The sequence below is a fragment of the Pyrgilauda ruficollis genome, unplaced genomic scaffold, assembly GCF_017590135.1.
Source record: "Pyrgilauda ruficollis isolate IOZ18807 unplaced genomic scaffold, ASM1759013v1 scaffold122, whole genome shotgun sequence".
In the NCBI taxonomy this organism is placed as follows: domain Eukaryota; kingdom Metazoa; phylum Chordata; class Aves; order Passeriformes; family Passeridae; genus Pyrgilauda; species Pyrgilauda ruficollis.
The window spans coordinates 566,954-588,759 of NW_024510544.1; the positions used below are offsets into that span (position 1 = coordinate 566,954).

Sequence of the window (21,806 nt, forward strand, 5' to 3'; positions counted from 1 at the left end):
CGCCGGCGGCGGGCAGCGGCCCCGGCAGCGCAGCCGGAGCCGCGGCAGCCCCGGCGGAGCAGCGGAGCGCAGCGGGCCGGGCCGGGCCCGCAGCCCCGCGCAGCATGGCCGAGCCGCCCGCGGCAGCGCCGGCCCCCGAGGGCGAGGAGGGCCCGGTGCGCTTCGCCCGCAAGGGCGCCCTGCGGCAGAAGAACGTGCACGAGGTGAAGAACCACAAGTTCACGGCGCGGTTCTTCAAGCAGCCCACCTTCTGCAGCCACTGCACCGACTTCATCTGGTGAGCCTCGCACGGACCGCCGCAGCCGCTCCGGGACCCCGGCTCGGCGGGACATCCCTCCCCGGGCTCACCCTCGCCGTCCTCCGGGCCCCCTTTCCTCCCGTCCCGGCTCCCCTCGTGCCCCGCATCCCCTCCCGGTGCCCCGGTGCCCGCTCCCCTCCGGGGCTTGGTGCGCCGCGGGCCGGGGCCGGTGTCTCACTCCGCCTCTCTCTCCGCAGGGGCTTCGGCAAGCAGGGCTTCCAGTGTCAAGGTGAGTGTGGCGCTGCCGGGGGGTGAGGAGGGGACCCGCACTCCGCGTCCGCCCCCCGGCACCGGCCCCGAGCATCCCCGCGGCACCGCCAAGCAGCTTAGTCATTTTTTTAATCAACCCAGCAACTAGTCGGTGCCTTTAAGCCGGTCGGGTCTCGTTAGCAGAGATAAGCGCCCGGGACTTCAGTTAAATCCCCGAAAAAGGCCGAGGGGAGTTTGTTTTTAATGTACTTAACACCAAAACATGTGCTGGGTGGCGAGCGGGCTGGGCGAGGGCTGCTCCGCGCCTGGAACTGCGCAGCCGGCGAGGACTTGAATGGCTTAGTTGTGTTGCTGGGGGAAAAAAAATGAGGCTTTATAACCAAATATGTTGCAGTAGCCGGGTTACTATGACCATAATTCTTTGTTCTGATAATGCTGGGACTCTGGACAGGCTCTTCAGGGATTTGGGATGTCCCCCCGGGAAATTCGGCTGAATTACCCAGGCGTTCTCTGCTTGCTGTTGTAGCCAGCCCAGCTGGGGCTGCTCCTGCTCGGGCTCGCCCTGGCCCGTGGGTCCCACCTGGGTTCAAACGGGGCTGCTGCTCGCAGCTGCTGGCAGCGAAATTTTGCTTTTGTGAATATTTGGGACAGAGTTTTATTTTGGCGGGTGGCTGATTCCCAAGTTGAGGTATTTGGCATGAAAACAAACGTGCTTTAGAGCTCTGAAAGGCTCCTCTTCAGAGCTGTCCTTGAGGTTTTGGAGTGGCACGCTGGCTGTGAGGAGCTGGGTGGGTCTGGAGCATCCCTGCAGCTGCCTGTACCAGCAGTGTGAGGTTAATCCAATTTAAACGATGCTGCTCCTCATCCTTAACACTTGCCTCACGCACATAACCTTAAAATACCGAAACCATCTCCCTGCCACCTCCCAAAGCCCAGCCTGAAGGCCTGGACAGGTGTTGGCAGGCAGAGGAAAGTGGATATGGAGACGAAAATGTATCCTAGGGCTGTTTCTCAAGGTCACAGCTTCCCTTGTACCTGAGGTTTCACACATGGGCAGTTCAGCCACGTTACTGAGAGGGATTTTGTGCACCTCGGGTCTCTGGTTTGGTCTTCCCAGGCTTTCCTGGCTGTGAATTCCCTGGCTTTCCTTACAGTGAGGTGTATTAGTGCAAACACCATGTCTGTGAAACGCAGACTGTGTTGTGGAGCAGGGGGGACCAGGCACGGGCCCGGCAGGGTTTGCCTGCATTGTTTCCAGAGCCTGCTCCGTTCTACCTGGAGCACCCAGTGTCGGGTAACTGGCGCCTGTCCAGATCTCCTGCAGCTGTCAGGAGCTGTTATCCAAACCTGAAACTGTGCTCCTGCTTCGAGGGTTGTGCTCAGGTGTTTCTGGGCAGTGTTAAATCAGCCCTGCGTGCGAGGGCACAGGTGGGCTCGCAGTGGTTGAGAGGGGCAGCCCTGGCTCGGGGGGCAGGAGCCCTTGTGGGCTGCAGTGGCACCAGCAGCACTGCCAGGGTGTCAGTGCCACCCCCGGGGGTGTGTGACAGGTCTGTGACATCCATTGCTGCCTTGGGAACCCCCTTGGCAGGTCACCCTGGCGCTACAGACGTGCGTGTGCCACAGGGAGCATGGACTGTGCAGCAGGGAATCCTGCAGATCGCGCTCTGCACGCCAGCCCAGGCTCTCCTTTCCTAAAATCAGTGATCTGTGGGTTTTCCCAGAGCCCAGCTGGGAGGTGCTGGGGTGCCCAGGGAGGGTGCTCCTGCGGGGGAAGCAGCTGTGGGCTGTGCCCGTCAGGGTGAGGGCATTCCCAGCTCCCTGCAGGGCATTCCCAGCTCAGGAATTCAACACAGAGGTCTCTGCCACTGCCATCTGCTCTGGAATCACGGCTGCCCCGGGGCCTGTCCTGGTGGGAGGCAGAACTGGGGGTGCCAGGGCTGGCACTGCCCTGCTCCAGCTGTGCCAGGGGAGCTGTGCTCGTGCTGGACTGTGCAGGGACCACCAGCTTTGGGCTTGTGCCCCACAGGCTGTGCTGCAGCTGCTGTTCAACTTGGAAAATGTTGACGCGGAGGCAGAAAATCCCAGGGCTGGCTTTTGTGTAGGGGTCCTTCAGCCCCACAGGGCTGGCAGGAAGCTCTGGAGTGAGGGTCTGCCTCTCCCTTTACTGAGCACAGCTTTAACTCAGCTTGAACAGCTTCCCCGAGTGTCCCATCCCCTTGTGCTGTGGGATGGCTGGAAATGCAGCTGGGGCACAGCCTGGCTGCTCTCAGCTGTTCCTGCTGCTGTGCCCGCTTTAAGTAGGTTTTCACCTGTGCCCTGATTTCTTTCTAGGGCATTTGCAATAATTAGATTGTTAATTAGCTCATTACTTGTGACTTTTGGCAGGAAGTTAGCAGAAACTGACTCTTTGTAGCTTGAAATACTAATGGATACCACAAAATGCCACTTAATTGCCTGCTAATCTGCTGCTTATCCTCGCACACGATCTCCTCCTTATCCTTGTGCTCATCTGAAGACTTCCTGGGCCAACGTCTCTCTCTGAGCCAGAAAGTGTCCGGGTGTGGGCAGGGGAGGGCTGCGCACAGCCCTCCAGGAGCAGCGCTGCTCCTGGCAGGTGAACAGAAAGAAATCAATACCTTGTGGGTGTTGGAAGAGGAAGGATGTGCCTGGGGCTGCCAGGAAGATGAACTCCTCCCGAGGGAGGCTCGATGTGCCCTGGCTGCCTCTCAGCCCGTGGCACAGAGGGGCTCTCTGGCCCTGCTGCAGCTGGAAGGTGCAGAAACTTCTCGGGAGCAGAGAGGAAGAGGAGCGGTGTCCTCCCCTTCCCGGGCTGGGGCTCATCCCGGCAGCACCGACAGCAGGGATGCTTTGGGATGGAGGGAGGGATGGAGGGAGCAGCCCCGCGGTGTCTGCAGGCTGGGAAGGAGCACACGGCCAAGCCCTGGCTCTCCTGGCGGAGGAAGGGCTGTAGGACGGGAAAGGGAACTGGAAAAGGTCTGAAAGCTTTTGAGTGAAGTTCTCGGTCGCCTGTGGGAATGTGCTGCTGCTGGGAGCTGGCAGCTCTCTCCTCCCTGCTCGTGTTTCCCCCGCCCTGGCATCCTCGGGGGCCGTTCCTCCTGCTGTCCAGGCACATCTTGGTCCCTCTGTGGGTCAGGGGGCTGAGGGGGACGTGACCCCTGGAGCTGGGTTTGCTCAACCCCGAGCTGCTGTGGCTGGGCAGAGGTGAGGAGCATTGGAACATGATTCACACTTGGGAGCAAAAATAACCTGCATCTGTCACTGCTTTCGTGTGTACAGTGTGGAAAGGATCTTGGAAAGGAGAATCCTGATTCTTCCCCAAGAGAAAAGGGGGGGAAAAAAAGCATAATTTGGTAATGTGTGCTTGGGTGTCATGCAGTAACTTTTCTGGGGAGAATGTTTACTTCTTGTCCCTGCTTGTGACTCAGTAAGCAAAGAGACTCTTCAGATTAGATCTCCTTCCAAACCTTGTGCCACACAGAGTTCCTCTCTCCAGCTTTTCCTCTCCCTGCCCTCCAAGGCCAGCGCTCTCGTTCTGTTTTGTCTTTTCACCAGTCAACATCTGAGTCCAGGAGTGAGCAGCTGGGAAATGTCACCCGGGCCTTACCTCTCAAGCAAGTATTTCTCTCTTGTTGGAGCCCTGAGAAGCCACCCTTCCTCCCCCCAGACGGAAGTGAAACCCATCACACTTTGCTCTCCCCTGCAGCTCGAGCCACGCTGCGGGCTGGCTGCCGGCTCTTATTGACTGGATTAAACAAGTCAGAAACAAAAGCAAAACAAACTCCAATCATCCCGAGTTCCTCAAACCCAGTAATTTCGTGTCAAACATATTATGCACACTGGAGAAATGTTAGTGTTCAAATAGACTAATTAAAAATGTTACTGCAATTACTTTTGCAACACAAATGATGCTAATTATATAATGCTGCAGAAATTGGAAACATGATTTCGGAGGGGGCTTTGTGCTCCTGGCGGTGGTAACGCAGCTCTGGGTGCTGGAACCGTGTCCCCAGGCCCAGGGGGTGTCTGTGTCTGTCCCCAGGCCAGCAGGGTGTCTGTCCCCAGGTCAGGGGGGTGTCAGTGTCTGTCCCCAGGCCAGCAGGGTGTCTGTCCCCAGGTCAGGGGGGTGTCTGTGTCTGTCCCCAGGCCAGCAGGGTGTCTGTCCCCAGGCCAAGTGTCTGTCCCCAGGCCATGGGGTGTCTGTCCCCAGGCCAGGGGGGTGTCAGTGTCTGTCCCCAGGCCAGCAGGGTGTCTGTCCCCACAGGGGCTGTGCCAGCAGGGCAGCTCTGCAGAGCAGGTACAGCAAAAAAGGGAAGTGGGGCTGGCCCCGCTGCACGGATGGGCTGTGCTGTGCACAGCCCAGTGCACACAGAGCACAGGAGATGGGAAATGGGTGCCCCTCGCCAGGGTCCCTGCCAGGCTGGCCCTGGAGCTGTCACCTGGGCTGGCCCCGCTGCTCCTGGGCTGGCAGGGAGCTGGTTTGGAGGGAGCTGGTTTGGATGAGGGGTGTTGGGTGTTTTTTGGATCTGTTTTGCCGGGAGCTGCTGTGGGGCAGTTTTTGGGGCCGGGCAGGGCCAGCTCGCGCTGTCCCCGTGGGCGCTCAGGGGCTCGCCCGGCTCTCGCAGTGGAAGTGGTTTCTCCTTCCCTCCCCCCAGCAGCTGCAGGGTGGATTTTTCTTTCTTATCTCCGGAGATAGCTGTCATCCTAAAATGATCTCGGGCCCGGGTAATGAGGTGGTCTGTTTCCTTCCCGGGGGGATCTGCTGCTGGCTGCTCCAGCCACGGGATGCTGCTGGCCATGGGATGCTGCCTGTGGGGTTTGGAGCTGGGCACTGGGCTGCCCTGGGGGGCAGGAGGGTGGGCAGCACGCCTGCAGAGGTTAAACCACCCCGGTCCTGAGCCTCTGCCACGATTATTCTCCAGCTATTGAGACTTCCTGGGGAATTTAATGCCTGGGCTGTCTCTAAGGAGACTTCTCAGCAAACAGTGCTGGCGTTTCTGCACGCCTGCTCGCTCACACGCGTGTGATCCTGCAGAGCCTGCAGCTCAGGGCCCTGGCAGGTGTGTAGGGCACCCTTCCCTGGCAGCGAGGTGTGGGTGGGCTCTCACTGTCTGGGCTGTGAAACAGAGCAAGGCCTTGAGGGTTTGGTGTCTGCTGAGGAGCAGGAGGAGGGGCTGAACCTGCTCTCAAAACTTGCGGTGGGTTCTGGTAACTGCTGGCTTGCTGTAGGAGCTGCGGGGAGGGCAGTTGTGCAAGCCCTCGCTGTGGGCTGCTGCCCTCCCTCCTTCCAGCCAGCACAGCTCCTCCTCCTGCAGCTCCAAAACCCTGAACATGCCAGAGAGGCTCCTCAGTGCCATCCCTGTTGGATCTACTGGCACCATGACCGTGCCTGGGAATTGACTTCTGGCTGTGCCTGTGACCAGCCAGGGCAGGAACGCCCTGTCACCAGGAGTGTGCTCAGAAGGGGAAGGTGCTCCTGCCTCCCCTGACCTGCAGGTGTGTGCCAACCAGAGGGGATGTTTGCAGAGCTGGCCGGGATGGGATCATGCCCAGGGGGCTTTTCCTGCAGCAGCCAGCTGTGAGAGGATTGGCTGCTCAGGGACACAGCTGCCAGACCGCACCCTGGGCTGGTGGCCCTGGTGGCAGCACAGAGTGTGGTGGAGAGTGCTGGGGAGGTGAATCCCTGCAGGGTGACTCTGTGAATCACTGCTCTGCACGGCCACACATCGGAGCTGCTCTGGTGGGTGAGTGAGGAGCTCCCTGTAGGGGAAGAGTGACCCCAGGGCCTTGGGCAGCGTGTTCCCGTGCTCTTGGAGGCTGCAGCTTGTCAAAAATGAGCTCTTTGGAAAAGGCAATAACACAAAACCAGGAGTCCCTGTGTGGGGGTCCTGCATGCGGCCCTGGCTGCCAGCCCCGTGTTCTGGGGCTGCCCTGTGTGCACCCCCTGGCTGATGGGTGTCCTGGCCCACAGCTGGGTGAGGGAGGGCACGGGGAGCTCCAGAGCCCCCCACACCGCCCAGCTGATGCTGGAGGAAATAAAGCCTGGCCAAGGACTTGTCCATTCCCTGGAATGACTGTCCTGTACTTTGAGATTCAGCAGGAACCACAGGTCCTGTGCTGCTTGGAGGGGCTCCCTGGGGTGACCCAGTGCCCTCCCAGCTGGAACCTGAACAGAGATGTGGGGCTGGGGCATCAGGGGGGCAGAGACAAGGGCTGTCCCTTGGGCTTGCCTTTCCTCAGGGAAAGGACAGCTCTGGGCTGCTGTTCCCAGCTCTGAGTCCATCCACTCACCCTCCCAGCTATCACTGGGCTAGGCTGGTGTTGGTGGCCTCTGTGCCATGGCCAGGAGTCCCCGGAGGCAGAAAGGTGCCACGGTAACTGCTCAGTTTTGCCCTGACCCGATGGATGAAGGTGAAAACCTCTCTGGGCTCTTCAGCCCCAGCAGGGCTGCTGCCAGGGGCTCTGCCCAGCAGGAAGGGGACAGAGGTGGCCCTGGCTGGCCCTGTCCTGCAGGAGCCAGCAGCAGGCAGGCAGTTTTCCCCCAGGAGCCGCAGAGGGGATGGGGAGGCGGGCAGGAGGCTCTGCTGGTGCTTGGTGCCTGCCGAGTTCTGCGTTGAGCAGAAGCAATTCCCAGAAGTGGCAGTTCCTGGGAAGGGAAGGCACAGCTCCAAAGCACAGCCTGCTCCTGCTGGGGCACCCAGGGCCGTGCAGGGACGGGCTGCCCGCAGCCAGCTGCTGGGGATCCCCACGGGGAGAGCCTCTGGGCTCTCTCTGCTCCCTCCTCCGTGTCTCACCCCAAGGAGGGCTGTGGGAGGAAATCCTCTGGCTGTGCTGAGGGGCTGCAGGGACAGAGCTGTGCCCTGGAGCTGCCTCTCTCAGCACCCCAGGCGTGTCCCCACTTTGGAGAGGGCGGCTGTTGGCTGGCCCAGCCAAAGGGGTGGCTCTGGCCAGAGAGCTCCTCCTGTGTGCAGGGGCTTGTGTGCCTTGTCCTGCTCAGTCCTGGGCTCCTGGGGTGCTGCAGGCTCTGAGGGACTGATCCATCCTGGTTCACACTGGCCTCCACTGCAAAAATGGAACAAATGAAAACGTTCTTGCTGTGAGAGGCACCTGAGCTCTGTAATTCACAACCTGCCAGCAGCCCTCGCTTTCCCTGCTCAGGATGGCTCCTGCCCCTGGGTGGGGGGCTGGCTGAGCCCCCCGGGACCCTCCTGAAGCCCTGGCCGTGGCTCCTGACAGCTGAGGCCAGCTCCCTGTGACGGGAAGTGCCTTTCACGAGAGGTGACAGCTCTGCTCCCGCAGCATCGCGGGGCAGATGGAGCTCTGCTGCTGCTGCTGCTCCCCCGGCAGCTGCCAGCCCTGCTGGCCCTGTCCCTGTCCTTGTCCCTGTCCCTGGCCACATGCTGCTCCCAGCACGGGATGGCCCCTGCAGCCCCGTGTCCCGCACGGGCTCTGTGTCACCTCCTGCCAGCCAGGCTGCTTGCTTTTGAGGATTTTGGGCTGGCTCCCTCAGCTGTTTATCCCTCTCTGCTCTTCCCATCGTGTGGAAAACCAGAATAAATTCCAGTGCAGCCCGGCACTGGATTCAGTAAGCATTTGGGGTGGGTAACCTCGTGAGCCTCCTGTTTCAGACTTTAACTCCTGCCCCGGCTGATGGGCACTGACTGCGAGTGCTTAATGCTTCTGAGCCACATCTTGTCAATTTAAATAATTTGCTTCCATATTTGGTCTTGCTTTTGTGCCAGATTTATACATCTTGTTTAAATCTGACAAGCAGAATATACTTGCTGCTAATCCGAGCTGGACAAGGCAGTGCCTGCCAAAAAATCCAATATTAATAAGCTCCAGTACATGGAAGTTACTGGATTTGCAAACTTGAGGCTTGTTATGGCACAGCTCCCTGAAAACTGGCGTTTTTGCATCTACTTAAATCTGGGTTTTTCCAAGAGCCAGTCTGTGAGCTTCCCTCTTTGGGTGGGAAGCTCAGTCTTCAGAACAAGGGAAGCTTTCCAGCTCTGAGCAGGAGATGAGTTGTGTATTTTTGGGGTGTGGTTGGGAAAATGGGGGATAACTGGTGTCTGTGCAGGGAGTCTGGAGCAGGAGCTGTGAGCCGTGGCTCTGCCTGTGCTGTCACTCAGGGCTTGTGCTTGGGGACGTGGGGCTGCTGGAGCCAGTCCAGAGGAATCCAGGGCTGGAGCCAGGCTGGGAGAGTGGGAATATTCACCTGGAGAGCTCAGAGCCCTGCCAGGGCCTGAAGGGGCTCCAGGAGAGCTGCAGAGGGACTGGAGACAAGGGATGGAGGGACAGGACCCAGAGAATGGCTCCCACTGCCAGAGGGCAAGGATGGATGGGATCTTGGGAGTGAGGAATTGCTCCCTGGCAGGGTGGGCAGGCCCTGGCACAGGGTGCCCAGAGCAGCTGTGGCTGCCCCTGGATCCCTGGCAGTGCCCAAGGCCAGGCTGGACAGGGCTTGGAGCAGCCTGGGGCAGTGGGAGGTGTCCCTGCCATGGCAGGGCTTGGAACAAGATGAGCTCTGAGGTCCCTTCCAACCCAAACCGTTGCAGGATTCTCTGATTCTATGTTTAAAATCTCCAGTCTCTGGTGGTTCTGCTCTCGTCTTCCTACATTTGATATTTAGTCAGCAGCAGGGAAGCTAAAAAAGATTCAGATGTCTAAATCTCAGCCTTCAGCTGTTCTTCCTCTTCCTCGTGCTGTGTTGCCAGTGTGTTCCAGCTGATCCTGCTGGTGGATTCCTCCCTGTCTTTTGTTGCCGTGTGAAAGGATGCAACGGGAATAGCTTCACCTTTGGGGGGAACAGCTAAATACCTTTGTTCTGATGGTCTGAACAGAGAGCACAAGCACACTGAATAGCTGACACTCGGAGCACATGAACAAATGCATTTTCATGATTTCCAATTATAGCAGAAGAATGAGAAAGTGAGGTGGTGAAGAGGAGTGAAAGTCGTCCTGGCTCCCCTGAAGCTTCCTGCAGCCGGTGACATCGCGATGAAGTCAGGATTGTTTTATAATATCACTGAGGAGCCGGAGTGAGGGGGAAGTGGCCCATGAATTTCATTTGCATCACTGAGTGGATTAGCTCCTGACGCAGTGCAAAGTCATTATTTACTGTGTCTCCGGCTCCGGAGCCCTCCCAGCGCAGCGCGGCTGTGCCGAGGCTGAATCAGAGCGGGAGCAGCTCCCGGGGAGCAGCCCTGCCTGCGGGCACGGGGATGGAGCCTGGCAGGGCTCTGGGCACGGGGATGGAGCCTGTGCCACGGGGATGGAGTCTGGCAGGGCACAGGGATGGAGCCTGGCAGGGCTCTGGGCACGGGGATGGAGCCTGGCAGGGCTCTGAGCACGGGGATGGAGCCTGTGCCACGGGGATGGAGCCTGGCAGGGCTCTGGGCACGGGGATGGAGCCTGGCAGGGCTCCAGGGGCCATGTCTGAGCTCCAGCCGTTGGGTTCTGCCCTTCCTGGCATTCACTGCACTCCGGTGCTTAACTTGAGCCTGGCTTAGGAGAAATCCCTGGCCGTGCTCCGAGCTTGGCCTAAACTGAGAGCAGCCAAGAGTGGGGAGGCAGCTCAAGGGACAGAAGTGGTGCCTGGGGCAGATGCACTGTCCCTGTCAGGCAGGAGCTGTGCTGTGCCAGGCTGCGCCATGCCAATCCATGCCAGGCTGTGCCATGCCAATCCATGCCAGGCCATGCCGTGCTGGCAGGGACGGCTCTGGAACCCCTCTGTTATCACCCAGGATAAGTCACTGCCCCCAGAAGGTTTCTGCACAGCTGGAATTAATCCCCAAATGGTCATTTATAATTTCCTGTGGCTCGGTACCGTTTTTGCTGTGGAGAGGCCCCTGCTGATGATGATGGAGATGGGCTGTGGCAGAGGCTTTGTTGTGGTGTCTGCCCAGGGTTTGTATGGGCTCCTTGGGCAGCCAGCCCTGGTGGGGGAGGGATCAACATCTCCATGTTCTCCTGGTTTCTGGATGGAATAACTTGATTTTTGGGGTCTCATTGGAGCCAAGTGCCCTTCCGTGCACCATCTGTAATTGCCAGGGGGCTTCTGAGGCTGGTGGAGCTGCCAAGAGGGCCATCCCTGTGTGCAAGGGGCAGAAAGGTGAGCAGGACCTGTGTGTCCCCTCCCTGTCAGGGCGGATTCCTGCCCCAGGAATGGCTCTAAACCTGGACTAATTGGCTTTTGTGTGATCATGTGTCTGAGGAACATCCCCAATAGCTCAGACCGTGAATTTACAAATTTGTCTTGCTCGCTGGTCTTTGATGGAGAGGAGCCTCATGGCTGGAGCCTTCTGGAAAGGAGGGTTTGGGTGTGTAAGGGATAACTCTGAACCGTCCCTGAGAGGAGCAGAGGGAGAGGAGCAGGGATGAGCCCCTGGGATCAGCCCAGCCTTCGCCAGGGAGGGCACAGCCACAGCGGTGACAAGGGCAGAGCTGCCGACCTGGTGTCTCCCAGGGCTTCTGAGGTGGAAAAAGTCTCACTTACTGGGTCATTTAGAGACTGAATCTGGGGTTTTGGCAGGAGGAAAGGCTTTAATTAGCTGCTGCTCAGTAGGGCTGCTATTAGATCTTCAGAGCAAGATGCTGCCGGACTGGAAAAAACACAGCAATAGCTCATTTGCTCAGGAAGCCATGATGGTGATTTGCATTTCGGTCGGGTGCTGAACCCTTGTAGAGAATTCTTCTAGAATAACTTCAAACTGTAGCTCAGATTCCTTCCCTCTGTGCACTGGGTGAAGGTTTGCCTTGGTCCCAGAAGCTGGGGTGTGAATTCCTTTGTTTGCAGCGCTCAGCTCCGCGGGGAGGGAGGCAGGGCTGGGCTGGGGACATGTCCTGTCAGCGAATGACAAATGGCTTTTGTCTCTCCACCTTGGAGCAGAATTCAATTCTGCCTTATTATGTACCTGAAGGGATTTTTCTGCTCTACCAGCAGCCCCTCTGCTGACCTGAATACCCAAGAGATGTGCAGTAGGGTAGGGAGCTTTGCCGTGCATCTCCTGAACCTCAGCTCTGCTGCTGCTGGAGGATAAGGCGCTCTGAAACGTGTTCTGAACATTTTGAAGTGTGTTTTGGGCATTGTTTGGTTTCTCCTGTGCTGTCAGCTTGCACTGGTGCCAAATGAGAGCAAGCCCCACAGCCCTGGGCTGGCTCCTGCTGCAGACCCTGCCTCAGCGCTGCCCACGAGGGTCCCAGGCTGGGTGTTTGGGGTGGTGGCTCTGTCACCAGGTTTGTGTTGGGCAGCAGTGGCCATGGCAGGGCTCTCCAGGCTGTCCTGGCCCCCTGCTCCCCTGGCTGCCTCTCCTCAGAGCAGCCCCTGGTCCTGCCTGGCTCCTGCTCCCCGTGGTGGGAGCGTTGCTGTGCTTTCCTCTTTGCTTTGCTGGGAGTCTTGCTGTTCCTTTCCCAGCTGAGAGCTGGAAATTCCCAGCTCTTCTGGCCTCTGCTCAGGCTTTGGAAGGTGAAGTCCCTCTGCTGTCGGCTGGCTGCAGTTTTCCCAGCAGGTTACAAGGCTGGTTTATCTTTTAGGTCACTCGAGCCATTTCCCCAGGGTGGGGTGGGTGGGAAAAGTGGGATAACGTGGGTGACACAACGCAGCACGTCCTGCCGTGGGGACGGGCCCTGCAGAGCAGGAAGGGTCCCTGTACCCTGTGCTGCCTGCTGGGGTGGGACAGCAGCCACAGCAGCCCTGGCCAGCAGCAGATCCGATGGTCCCTGCTGCTCTGGAGTTCCCCACAAAACCACCTCCCCTCTTCTGGGCTTTGTAAATTTGGAATAAACTTAATTTCTCTGCTGTTACTATTAACCGAGTCCGAGAGGATGAAAATAAATGCCTGTTGGGAAGGGCAGGCTGACTCACTTTCTCATTCTCCTGTAAATTTCCATTTAAGTTTCAGTTTAAGCTCAGGTACGAGGGGAGTGAAAGCCGGTAATTTGTGACAAAAACTTCTATTTTAACTCGCAGTAGAAGAACTCCCTTTTTAATTGCAGAAATTACAAGGCTGGGTTCTGTAAGGGGCTGCTGGCTCCAGGGGTACCTGCTGGCTGCTGTGGGTGCTCCACTCCAGGGCCACCAAAGGGAATGTCACCCTGTGACACAGGGGCAGGGGGGGTCCCCTCGAGCTCTGGTTTGCTCTCACTCTCCTGCTGGGGCTCTTTGGGGTTGGAAGCAGCTTTGTGTGGTGCTCCTCACAGCAGCCTGTCCTCCCTCCAGCCAGGACTCTGTGGCTTTGTGGTGTCCCTGTCGTCTGTCCCACCCCAGGCTGGGCTTTGCACTCTCCACGCACAGCCAGCTCCACAGCTTTGGTCATCTTGCCCTTGGCTGGGCTCTTGCTGCTCTGTGGGGTTTGGAGGCAGCAGAGCTTCGCTGCTGCGGGTGGAGGGGCTGCCCTGCATCCCCCAGGACAGGGGGCCCCTTCCTTGGTCACTTATCTCACTCCTGGATCAGGTGCCTCGGGCTCTGCAGCAAGTTCTTCCCTTATCACTCCTGCCTGCCTGTAGATTTACTTCCACTGTGTCAGAGCGAAACAAGAAAACTTCTTTAAAAAGCAAGAGGAAAGTCATGTGAGGGAGCAGTGTTGTGTCAGCACTTGCAGAGGGTTCAGAATAACGTGGCCCATCTGGTGCCTGCCAAAAGGGGAAGCAGGGGGCTCCCAGGCAGGGCTGCCCTCCTTGCCCTGGGCTGGGGCACTCGGGGCAGCTCTGTGGGACCAGCTGGGTGCTGGTGCTGCCTGGGTTGGGGGGACCTCAGAGCCCACCCAGTGCCACCCCTGCCATGGCAGGGACACCTCCCGCTGTCCCAGGCTGCTCCAAGCTCAGTCCAGCCTGGCCTGGGACACTGCCAGGGATCCAGGGGCAGCCCCCTGGAGTCCTGGAACCCCTTTAGGGACAAGGAGGGTGCTCCAAGTCCAGCATCCCCCGGGGGTGGAAGCAGCATCCCCTCCCCGGCAGCCTGTGCCCTAAATTAGAGCAGCAAGATGCTGCAATGGGTCCATATGGAGACTCCTAAAATAATAGCTGTCAGCTCCCTGCTGACTTGCACGGGGTGCTAAAGCTTTTGGCTTTGGGAACGAGGATTTAGGGAACAGAGATGTGGGTGGGCTGGAGCCAGACCCGAGCTGCCGCTGGCTTGGCCCCACCTGAGCTGGGATGGGCACGCTCAGGACCATCAGCTGCTGCTGCTGGAGCATCCCACGGGTTCTGGGGAGCTGTTACCACCCGTCCTTTTAGCACAAGGCTGGATCTGGGCTGGCAGGGTCGCAGCACTTTGTTTTAGCCGTGGCACCTGGGGCAGGTGTGAGCGTGGCCGTGCTGCCAGGCACGTGTGGCAAGGCTGGAGCCGTGGGATCAGTGCTGCTCAGCAGCACAGGGCTGTGTGGGTGCTGCTGCTCACCTTCCAGCCCCACTCTGCTGCCCTTTGGCTTTGATGTCCCTCCCTGTGAGGAGCAGGCCGGGGGATGTCTGATAACGAGCTGGACTCGCATCTTCCTCCGCTGCCCGGCCTCTTGGGCTCCTCTAATTGCTCTGCAGTGGCCGTGGGAGGTGGCTGCCTGTCAGGACAGCTGTTCCTTTGATCGGGCTATTGCACATTCAGGTCTTGTCCTGCTCAGGTTTTATTTGCTCTCCAGGCCCTGCCAAGCCATTACACTGAAACGAGCGCCTTAATTGCGAGGGCTCGTGGCTCGGCATCCCCCTGGGGCTCAGCATCTCCTGCTGGGAGTGGGAGCTGTGCTGCTCCCCCCAGCATCACCCTGGGGTCAGCATCCCCTGCTGGGAGTGGGAGCTGTGCTGCTCCCCCCAGCATCCCCCTGGGGCTCAGCATCTCCTGCTGGGAGTGGGAGCTGTGCTGCTCCTCCCAGCATCACCCTGGGGTCAGCATCTCCTGCTGGGAGTGGGAGCTGTGCTGCTCCCCCCAGCATCACCCTGGGGTCAGCATCTCCTGCTGGGGGTGGGAGCAGTGCTGCTCCCCCCAGCATCACCTTGGGGCCCAACATCACCTGCTGAGGGTGGGAGTTGTGCTGCTCCCCCCAGCATCACCCTGGGGCTCTGCATCTCCTCCATCCACTCCTGGGGGTGGGAGCTGTGCTGCTCCCCCCAGCATCCCCTGCTGGGGGTGGGAGCTGTGCTGCTCCCCCCAGCATCACCTTGGGGCTCAGCATCCCCTGCTGGGGGTGGGAGCTGTGCTGCTCCCCTGGCACAGCCAGCTGGCAGTGCTGCTGCTGCTGCAGGAGCCACGCTGGTACCCGGGGGCACCGAGCAGACCTGTGCTGGAACAGCTCGGAAAATGCTGGTTTGTGATAAAAACCTCTGTTTGCTGCTGGGTGGGAGCTGCTGGAGAAGGTGAGCTGCAGGGGGAGTGAGCAGCTCCTGGTGACAGGATCCAGTGGTGGAGCTGATGGAATGAGACACAAAAATCCACGTTTGTACTCGGTGATGGCGAGCTGTGGCAGGAGCCTTTGGCCTCTGCTTGGCCGTGCCAGGGGCTGTCCCCTGCTGTGTCCCCTCCCAGCCCAGCTTGCCTGGGAGCTGTTCTCAGGGCAGGATGGGCAGGACAATTACCCTGCTCCTGAGGATGCTGCTCCTCTCCCGCAGAGCCTCTGGCTCTGTGCTGCTGCCACGCTGGCTGTCCCTTGGGAACCAGCTCTGGTGTCCCCCCAAAGCTGGGAGCTGGGCAGGAGGAGGCACCTCCTGGCAGGACAGTCCTGGTGGCCTGGGTGCCCTCCTGGGGCACATTGTGGAGCTCTCTGTGCAAGAGCCAGGCGTTGTGAGCAGGGCTGTGCTGAAGTAACACGGAAACCGTGCAGTAACTTCCTGTCAGAGACTCTCACTGGCAGGGGAATGAGAATTATACAGCCTTTGAAAAGGCTTAGGTGGAGAATCTAAGGGTGCATTTCAGGTCCTTGTGTAACGTGTGAGGAAGGGTCATTTTTTAAAGTCTATTTGCATCTACGTGACAGGTGGGCAAGCCTGCTCTGCCAGGGCTTGGGGTAGCTCAGCTGTGAGTCTGGGGGAGGTGACACCCACCCTCCCCGGTGTCACCATACCCAGCTAGAAACTTCTCCTGCGTGGTTTAGCTTGCTGTCATGGAGTGCTCTGCCTTCCCCCAGGAATGCTGCTGGCAGCAGGCTGTGCCAGCCGCGGTGAGCCTGAGCTGCCTCCACATGGCACGGCAAGGTCCTTCCTGGAAGGGTCCAAGGCCAGGCTGCTGGAGCTCTGGGCAGCCTGGGACAGTGGAAGGTGTCCCTGCCCATGGCAGGGGGTGGCATGGGATGCTCTTACAGGTTTGCAGCCCAAACCCCTGGGTGATTCCTTGGGCTCAGCCTTCTCCTGTCCCCATGGGGCTGGAAGGCAGCTGTGGTGTGGCTGTGTGCAGGCTTTGGGGTGAGCCTGGGCTCTTTGGGGTTACAGCAGCCCCTGGGCACTGAGGGGTTATAGCCCCTGGCACTGAGGGGTTACAGCAGCCCCTGGGCACTGAGGGGTTACAGCCCTGGGACTGAGGGGTTACAGCAGCCCCCGGGCACTGAGGGGTTACAGCCCCCCTGGGCACTGAGGGGTTACAGCCCTGGGCACTGAGGGGTTACAGCCCCCCTGGCACTGAGGGGTTCCAGCCCCTGGCACTGAGGGGTTCCAGCCCCAGGGATTTAACCCCTCAGTGCCGGGCACAGACGCTCCCTGCCCAGCAGCCGGGTGCAGCTCCTTGCTGCGGGACGGGCTCTGCAAAGGGCCGGGAGCCAGCGAAGCGCGGGGGCTGTGGGGGAGCAGAGGGCTCCGGGAAGCCCCTCGGGGTGCAGGCAGAGCCCCTCTCCCTGCACAGGCAGCCTGTCGGTGCTGCAGGGCAGTCCCGAGCGCTGCAGACCACGGAACGCAGCAGCCAGGGACCTTTGGAGGCTCCAGACTGGAATTTCCTCCCCGTGAGCAGGTGGAGCTGCAGCCTGGTGTCCCCGTGCCCGCTGCTGTGCCACCCCAGCTGGCTGCACCCCGGGCTCGCAGCCTTCCCCCACTCTGCCGTGTTTGCCATCAATATCTGCCTCTGCTCTGCCTGACACGTAGTGATTTTTCTCTCTGTGAAGGTTTCTGAGCAGTCTAAATTGAGGAAGGGGAGGATTGCTTACAGACACGGCACTGGCTTGGCTCTATTTTGGGGGAGTGTTTTGAGGTTTGACTCAACTGTAGCAGCTTCTCTGCAGGGAGGGCTGGATTGATAGTCAGGAGTGGTAGCAGGTCAGGTAGGCTATTTTTGGAAGGGCTGTTTAATTGTCTGGTGTGATTCTTGCAGGGCTCGTGGCTGGATGGTTACTTATCTCCTGTCAGAGTTTGTTAGTGTGAGGCAGCTCTGGTTCCACGCTGATATTAAATCAGAAACCCACGAGAGGGGCTCGCATCTGCTCTGTCTCACCTGGGAGGGTGGCAGGGGATAAAGCACTCAGCATCTCTGTGCTCTAATGCCAGAATCTGTCCAGAATTGCTGTAAGTCTGTCTTCTCCCCACCACGGTGGGGCTGCTCTCGGGGGCATCGCTGCCCACCCAGGACCTGCCCCCAGCCAGGCTCTGCTGCCCTCCCTGCCCCTGCACCCACTGGATTCGGTTGCAAGCTCATTTTCCACCTCGGCTGCATGGAGGACACGCTCTCAGCAGGACAGAGGGTTTAACTAAACGCTTGTTAGCCGTGTAAGCCAGCGGTGAAAACGCTCCTGCTGTGCCACGCTCCCAAGCAGGGTGTTTGGGGTCTGAGGTGGGCTCAGAGGCTTTTCCAGCCCCAGGGGTTCTGTGTGTGTGGGGAGGGCTCTCCCTGTTGCATTTGCTGCTGCAGGAGGGCCAAGGCAGCCGTGTTCCAGCTGTGAACCCTGGCACCAACACCTCTCCTCTTGCAGCTTTCCAGGCCATTCCCTGGGGGTGTCACCTGCACATGGATGTCCCAGGAGCTCTCAGTGCAGCATTTCCGTACCACCAGCACCAGCAGGCAGTGCTGGGGAAGTGTTCAGGTCCTGCCCAGTCCCTGGGAGTTGCTCAGGCCTGGTTAAGGCATTGCTTTTGGATCTGTGGGATGTCAGGGCTCAGAACCCTGTTTGACCTCGGGGTGTTTCAGTCTCGGTCAGGAAATTCCACTGTGACCCCTGGAGAAGAGAAGGGGAGGATGAGTACAGGATGAGGGCAGGGAAGGTTTGCCTGACCTGCCCCTGCTGTGTGCTCTGGAGCTGTCCCAGCTCCTCTCTGTCCCTGGTTTCACTGGCTGCCTGCGGTCCCCAGCGTGTCCAGCCTGCCCTTGGTGGGCTGCTGAGGCTGCAGCTGCTCCCCGGTGGGCTGCTGACCTCTGCAGTCCTCAGGCTGAGGAAAAGCTCCTCAAAAACCCCCCTGTGCCTGGTGAGGAGCACAGCCCCTGGCCTCTGTGCCATGGAGGGACTCATTCCCTGGCATTCTGCTGCAGGGGGTGGCAGCCAGGCCCTGGGGCTGTGTCCTGCACCCACGGGTGCCACTGCCTCTGCCTGGGGTCCTGGCTCTGCTGGAGCACACAGCCTTGGATGAGTATTTTCATTAGTTTCATTCTCACGCCGTCCTTGCTGTGCTGACTGGCTTCCAGGTAACTCCACAGAGGACTCGGTGTGGGGACAGAGGGACAGCAGCCAAAGGGGGGTGGCACTGCCGGGGTGTGGGGCAGCCTGTGCTGGTGCCTGGCTTTGGGGGAAGCCAAAGGAAGTCTGAGGTCAGGCTGCACTCAGAGCACCAGCAGGGCCTGGCTGGGGTGCAGGAGGTGCAGCAGCAGCGTCCTCAGCTTTCTCCAGCTTTTCCTGCAGCGCTGCTGCTCGGGGGCTGTGGGGCAGCAGCAGCGGGGCAGTGCCAGGAGCTGTGCCCCCAGAAGTCCCCGTGTGTGCCCCGCAGCCTCGTCTGTGGTATCACTTCCCCAAAGCTATTTCTGGCCCCGGGAGGTTCTCACTGCTCAGCCTGAGCTCGTCTTGTTTCGTGTCTGGCGGGGCCCGAGCGCGGTTTTGTCGGGCAGGGTCCGGCTGCTCCTGGCCCCCAGAGCTTTGGGGGCAGGAGCAGTGGCCGCACTGGGGTCACACACAGCCGGCTGCCTCCTGCCCCCCTCAGGACCCCTCGTGCTGCCCAAAGGGCCGAGCCCTCCCGGGGGGCTGCTGCAGGGTCTGCGCTGGCAGTTTTGGGGGCTGTCCCCCAGCTCTGCGGCAGCGTGCAGGGGTGCGAGTGGGAAGGCTGCAGTGGGGGGAGAGCAGCTCCTTGCTGTTCCTCCTAATTGCTCTCCCACCTGTGTGCTCGGAGCTGCCTTGAGCTGCGTCCCTGGGGACGCTGCCTGCTTCTGTCAGCGTCCCCGTCCCCGCAGAGGGCCCTTTCTTTCCTTTCAAAGGAACCCTGCTCTGTTTTGACTCGGTCCATCTTCCCCTTGACGTGGGAATGATCCATCTGCCTCCTGATGTGCTGGAGGATGCCAGGGCCGTGCTGAAGCCTCCCGAGCGGGGGCGAGAGCTGCTGGGAGGCTCCCAGGGGCCTGCGGAGCCGCGGCAAGCGGTGGGAGCAGGCCTCCCTCCATCCCCAGCCTCTGCCTAAAGAATCCCTTGCTCCAGACTTGTTACTAGAAGCTGATAATAAAATTTGTAGGAGGTTTTTTTTTTCCTGATGGGAAGCGTGGGGGAGTGCAGGAGGAGCTCCCCTGCTCTGCTCAGCGTGGTCTGGGCTGTGTGGAGCGCCAGCGCCGAGGCCGGGCTTTGGGGTGGGCGCCCGGATTTTGGGGAGATGGAGGCTCAGGGATTTCCTGGCAGTGTGTGAGCCCAGGCAGCCCTGCGGGGCTGGCAGGTGCCCCAGAGGGCTTTCCCAGGCTGGTGGAGCCAGGGCTGGCAGAGGAGCTGCTCTGGTCGCTGTGATGTCCCTGCAGGGCGGGTCAGTGCCTTCCAAAGCAGCAGCACTGGGAATCCTGCTGCTCTCCCCTGCCCCGTGTGCTCCTCTCTGGGAGCCGGGGATGTGCTCATGCTGCTCCTCTCGGGCAGCTTTCAGTGCCCTGGGGCAGCTGCAGGGATGCTGAGGTGCTGCTCTCCCCAGGGCAGAGCTCAGCAGAGCTGTGTTCCTGTCTCTCTGCAGTCACACGTGCCCAATGACAAAAGCTTCGGGTCTTTCTCGACGAAAGAATGAAATTCCATCCACAATTGTGTGGAAAGTCATTGCAAGGAGCAGGAGTGCTGGGGGGAGGAAAGCTGCCAGCTTCTGGAACGGGTTGGGTTGGAAGGGACCTTAAAGAACATCCAATTCCATCTCCTGCCATGCAGGGCACCTTCCACTGCTCCAAGCTCCATCCAGCCTGGCCTGGGGCACTGCCAGGGATCCAGGGGCAGCCACAGCTGCTCTGGGCACCTGTGCCAGGGCCTGCCCACCCTCACAGGGGATAATGGAAAAGGAGCTTTTTCTGCTCCAGAATTACTCAGCAAATTTCTCCTGGAAGTTGACTTCAGGCTGATTCTGCTGAAGACTGATTGTTGTGGTTTTTTTGGGGTTTTTTTCTGGTTGTTGCATTTGTAGAAATAATGATGTCTAAGCACTGTCTTACCAGCTGGTCAGGAATTCACTGGAGAGTTGATAATTTCCAAAGGAAATATTCCTACAGCAGTAACTCCCAATTCGTGCGTGCCCACCTGGATGCTTTTTCCCTTGAGGCAATTTCTGTTTCAGTGGTGGTTAAACACCTTCTCCTCCCTGCAGCTGCCACTGGCCCTTCTGTTCTGAGCCATCAGAGCACATCTTTACAAACCAGCTGGTCTGGGCACTGGAATTCCCAGGATGTGCTTGATGTGGGAGACTTCTACATGGACAGACAGTGGTGGAGCAAGGGGAGCAGCTTCAGACTGAGAGGGGAGGCTTGGGTTAGATACTGGGAAGGAATCCTTCCCTGGGAGGGTGCCAGAGCAGCTGTGGCTGCCCCTGGGTCCCTGGCAGTGCCCAGGCCAGGCTGAGCAGGGCCGGGAACACCCTGGGACAGTGGAAGGTGTCCCTGCCATGGCTCTGAGGTCCCTCCCAACCCAGACAATCTGGGATTTGGTGATTTCTGTGCACCCCACGTGCCCCAGCCCCAGTTTGGGGTAGGCTGTGCCATCCCATCCCCATCCCACGGTTCCCAGCCAGCACAGGGCTGCTGTTGCCACGGGAACGGGCGTTCTGGAGCTGGAAGCCTCCTTTGATTCCCTCTCCCTGCTAGTTAAGACACTCAGATGGATTTGAAGTCACAAACACAATAGTTTTTTGGGGTGGTGCAGGCAGTTCAAGGATCTTTCCCTGCTGAAGGAGCTGCCTGAACTCTCGAGGGGTTGAATGAGATTTTCCCCTCAGTGCCCACTCAAAGCCCACTCTGCCAGCTCGCTGTGTGTGGGGCTGCTCGTTCTGCCACCTGCGGGGATAATTAAGACCTTTCAGGTTGCCATAGAGAGTATTTTGCCTCCTAATATTGCATCAATTTATATTTGGGATATTTTTCTATAAAATTGCCAGTGCAGAGGCTGCTGTCTTTGTCAGGTGCACCAGTGGCAGGTACAGAAGGGGAGGCCTTAACCAGCCTGTAATTTGCAGGATGGAGGAGCTGCTCAGCGCTCTTGGTATTTCTTTACGTTGGTTTTTCTAACAAACACCATCCAGAATGTTCCTTCCTCGCTGAAGGGACGTCAGCAGCCTGCTGGAGGAGTGATGGGATCTTATGTAGGCCAAACCCCGGACGTGGAGCAAGCAGCTCCAGAGGAATTGCTCTGCAGTCACATTAGCCCAGCTGAAATTCATCTGGGTGAGCCTGGCCCTCTTGAACGGGCACTGCAGAATCAGAACAGCACCAGGGCAAGTTGTGTCTGCTCCTGGGAGCTTGCTCACCCTCTCTTGCTTCTGGAAAGCCCTTCCTGCTTTCCGAACCCCCGCAGTGGCAGTGGCTGGTTCGGGTGGGGATGGAAGCAGGGCTTTTTTGGGGCCAAAGCTCCAGCCCTTGCCCTGCCCTCCCCAGGGCCCCAGCGCTCACCCCTGCTCCTTTGGGAACCTGCAGCGCTGAAACGAGCAGCAAAAAGGTTTGTGTTGTGTTAGAGCCTCATAGCAAGGAGCTGCTCTGAAGGGAGATGTGAATGTTTCCCTCGTACCCCAGGACAGGAGCTGGGGGGACAGGGAGGAGAGGCTGTGGCTCTGCAAACACCCACCCCACAGAGAAAACGGCTGGGGCAGCAGCCAGCCCTGCCTGGTCACCCCCTGACCCCTCTGGGCGTTTCTGGGTGTGGGGTGAGCCTGCAGCTCCCCACAGCTG

General features: G+C 59.4%; 1 protein-coding gene across 1 annotated transcript in view; it reads left to right on the forward strand.

Moving 5' to 3' along the window:
- Window positions 1–51: 51 nt before the first annotated feature.
- The window catches only part of PRKCB (protein kinase C beta), a 90,652-nt gene continuing 68,897 nt past the window's right edge, over window positions 52–21,806 (forward strand). Inside the window, exons 1-2 of the mRNA XM_041490300.1 lie at window positions 52–277; window positions 496–527. Coding sequence (XP_041346234.1) covers window positions 105–277; window positions 496–527 — 205 coding nt within the window. The 5' untranslated portion in view covers window positions 52–104. The remainder of the gene's footprint in view (window positions 278–495; window positions 528–21,806) is intronic.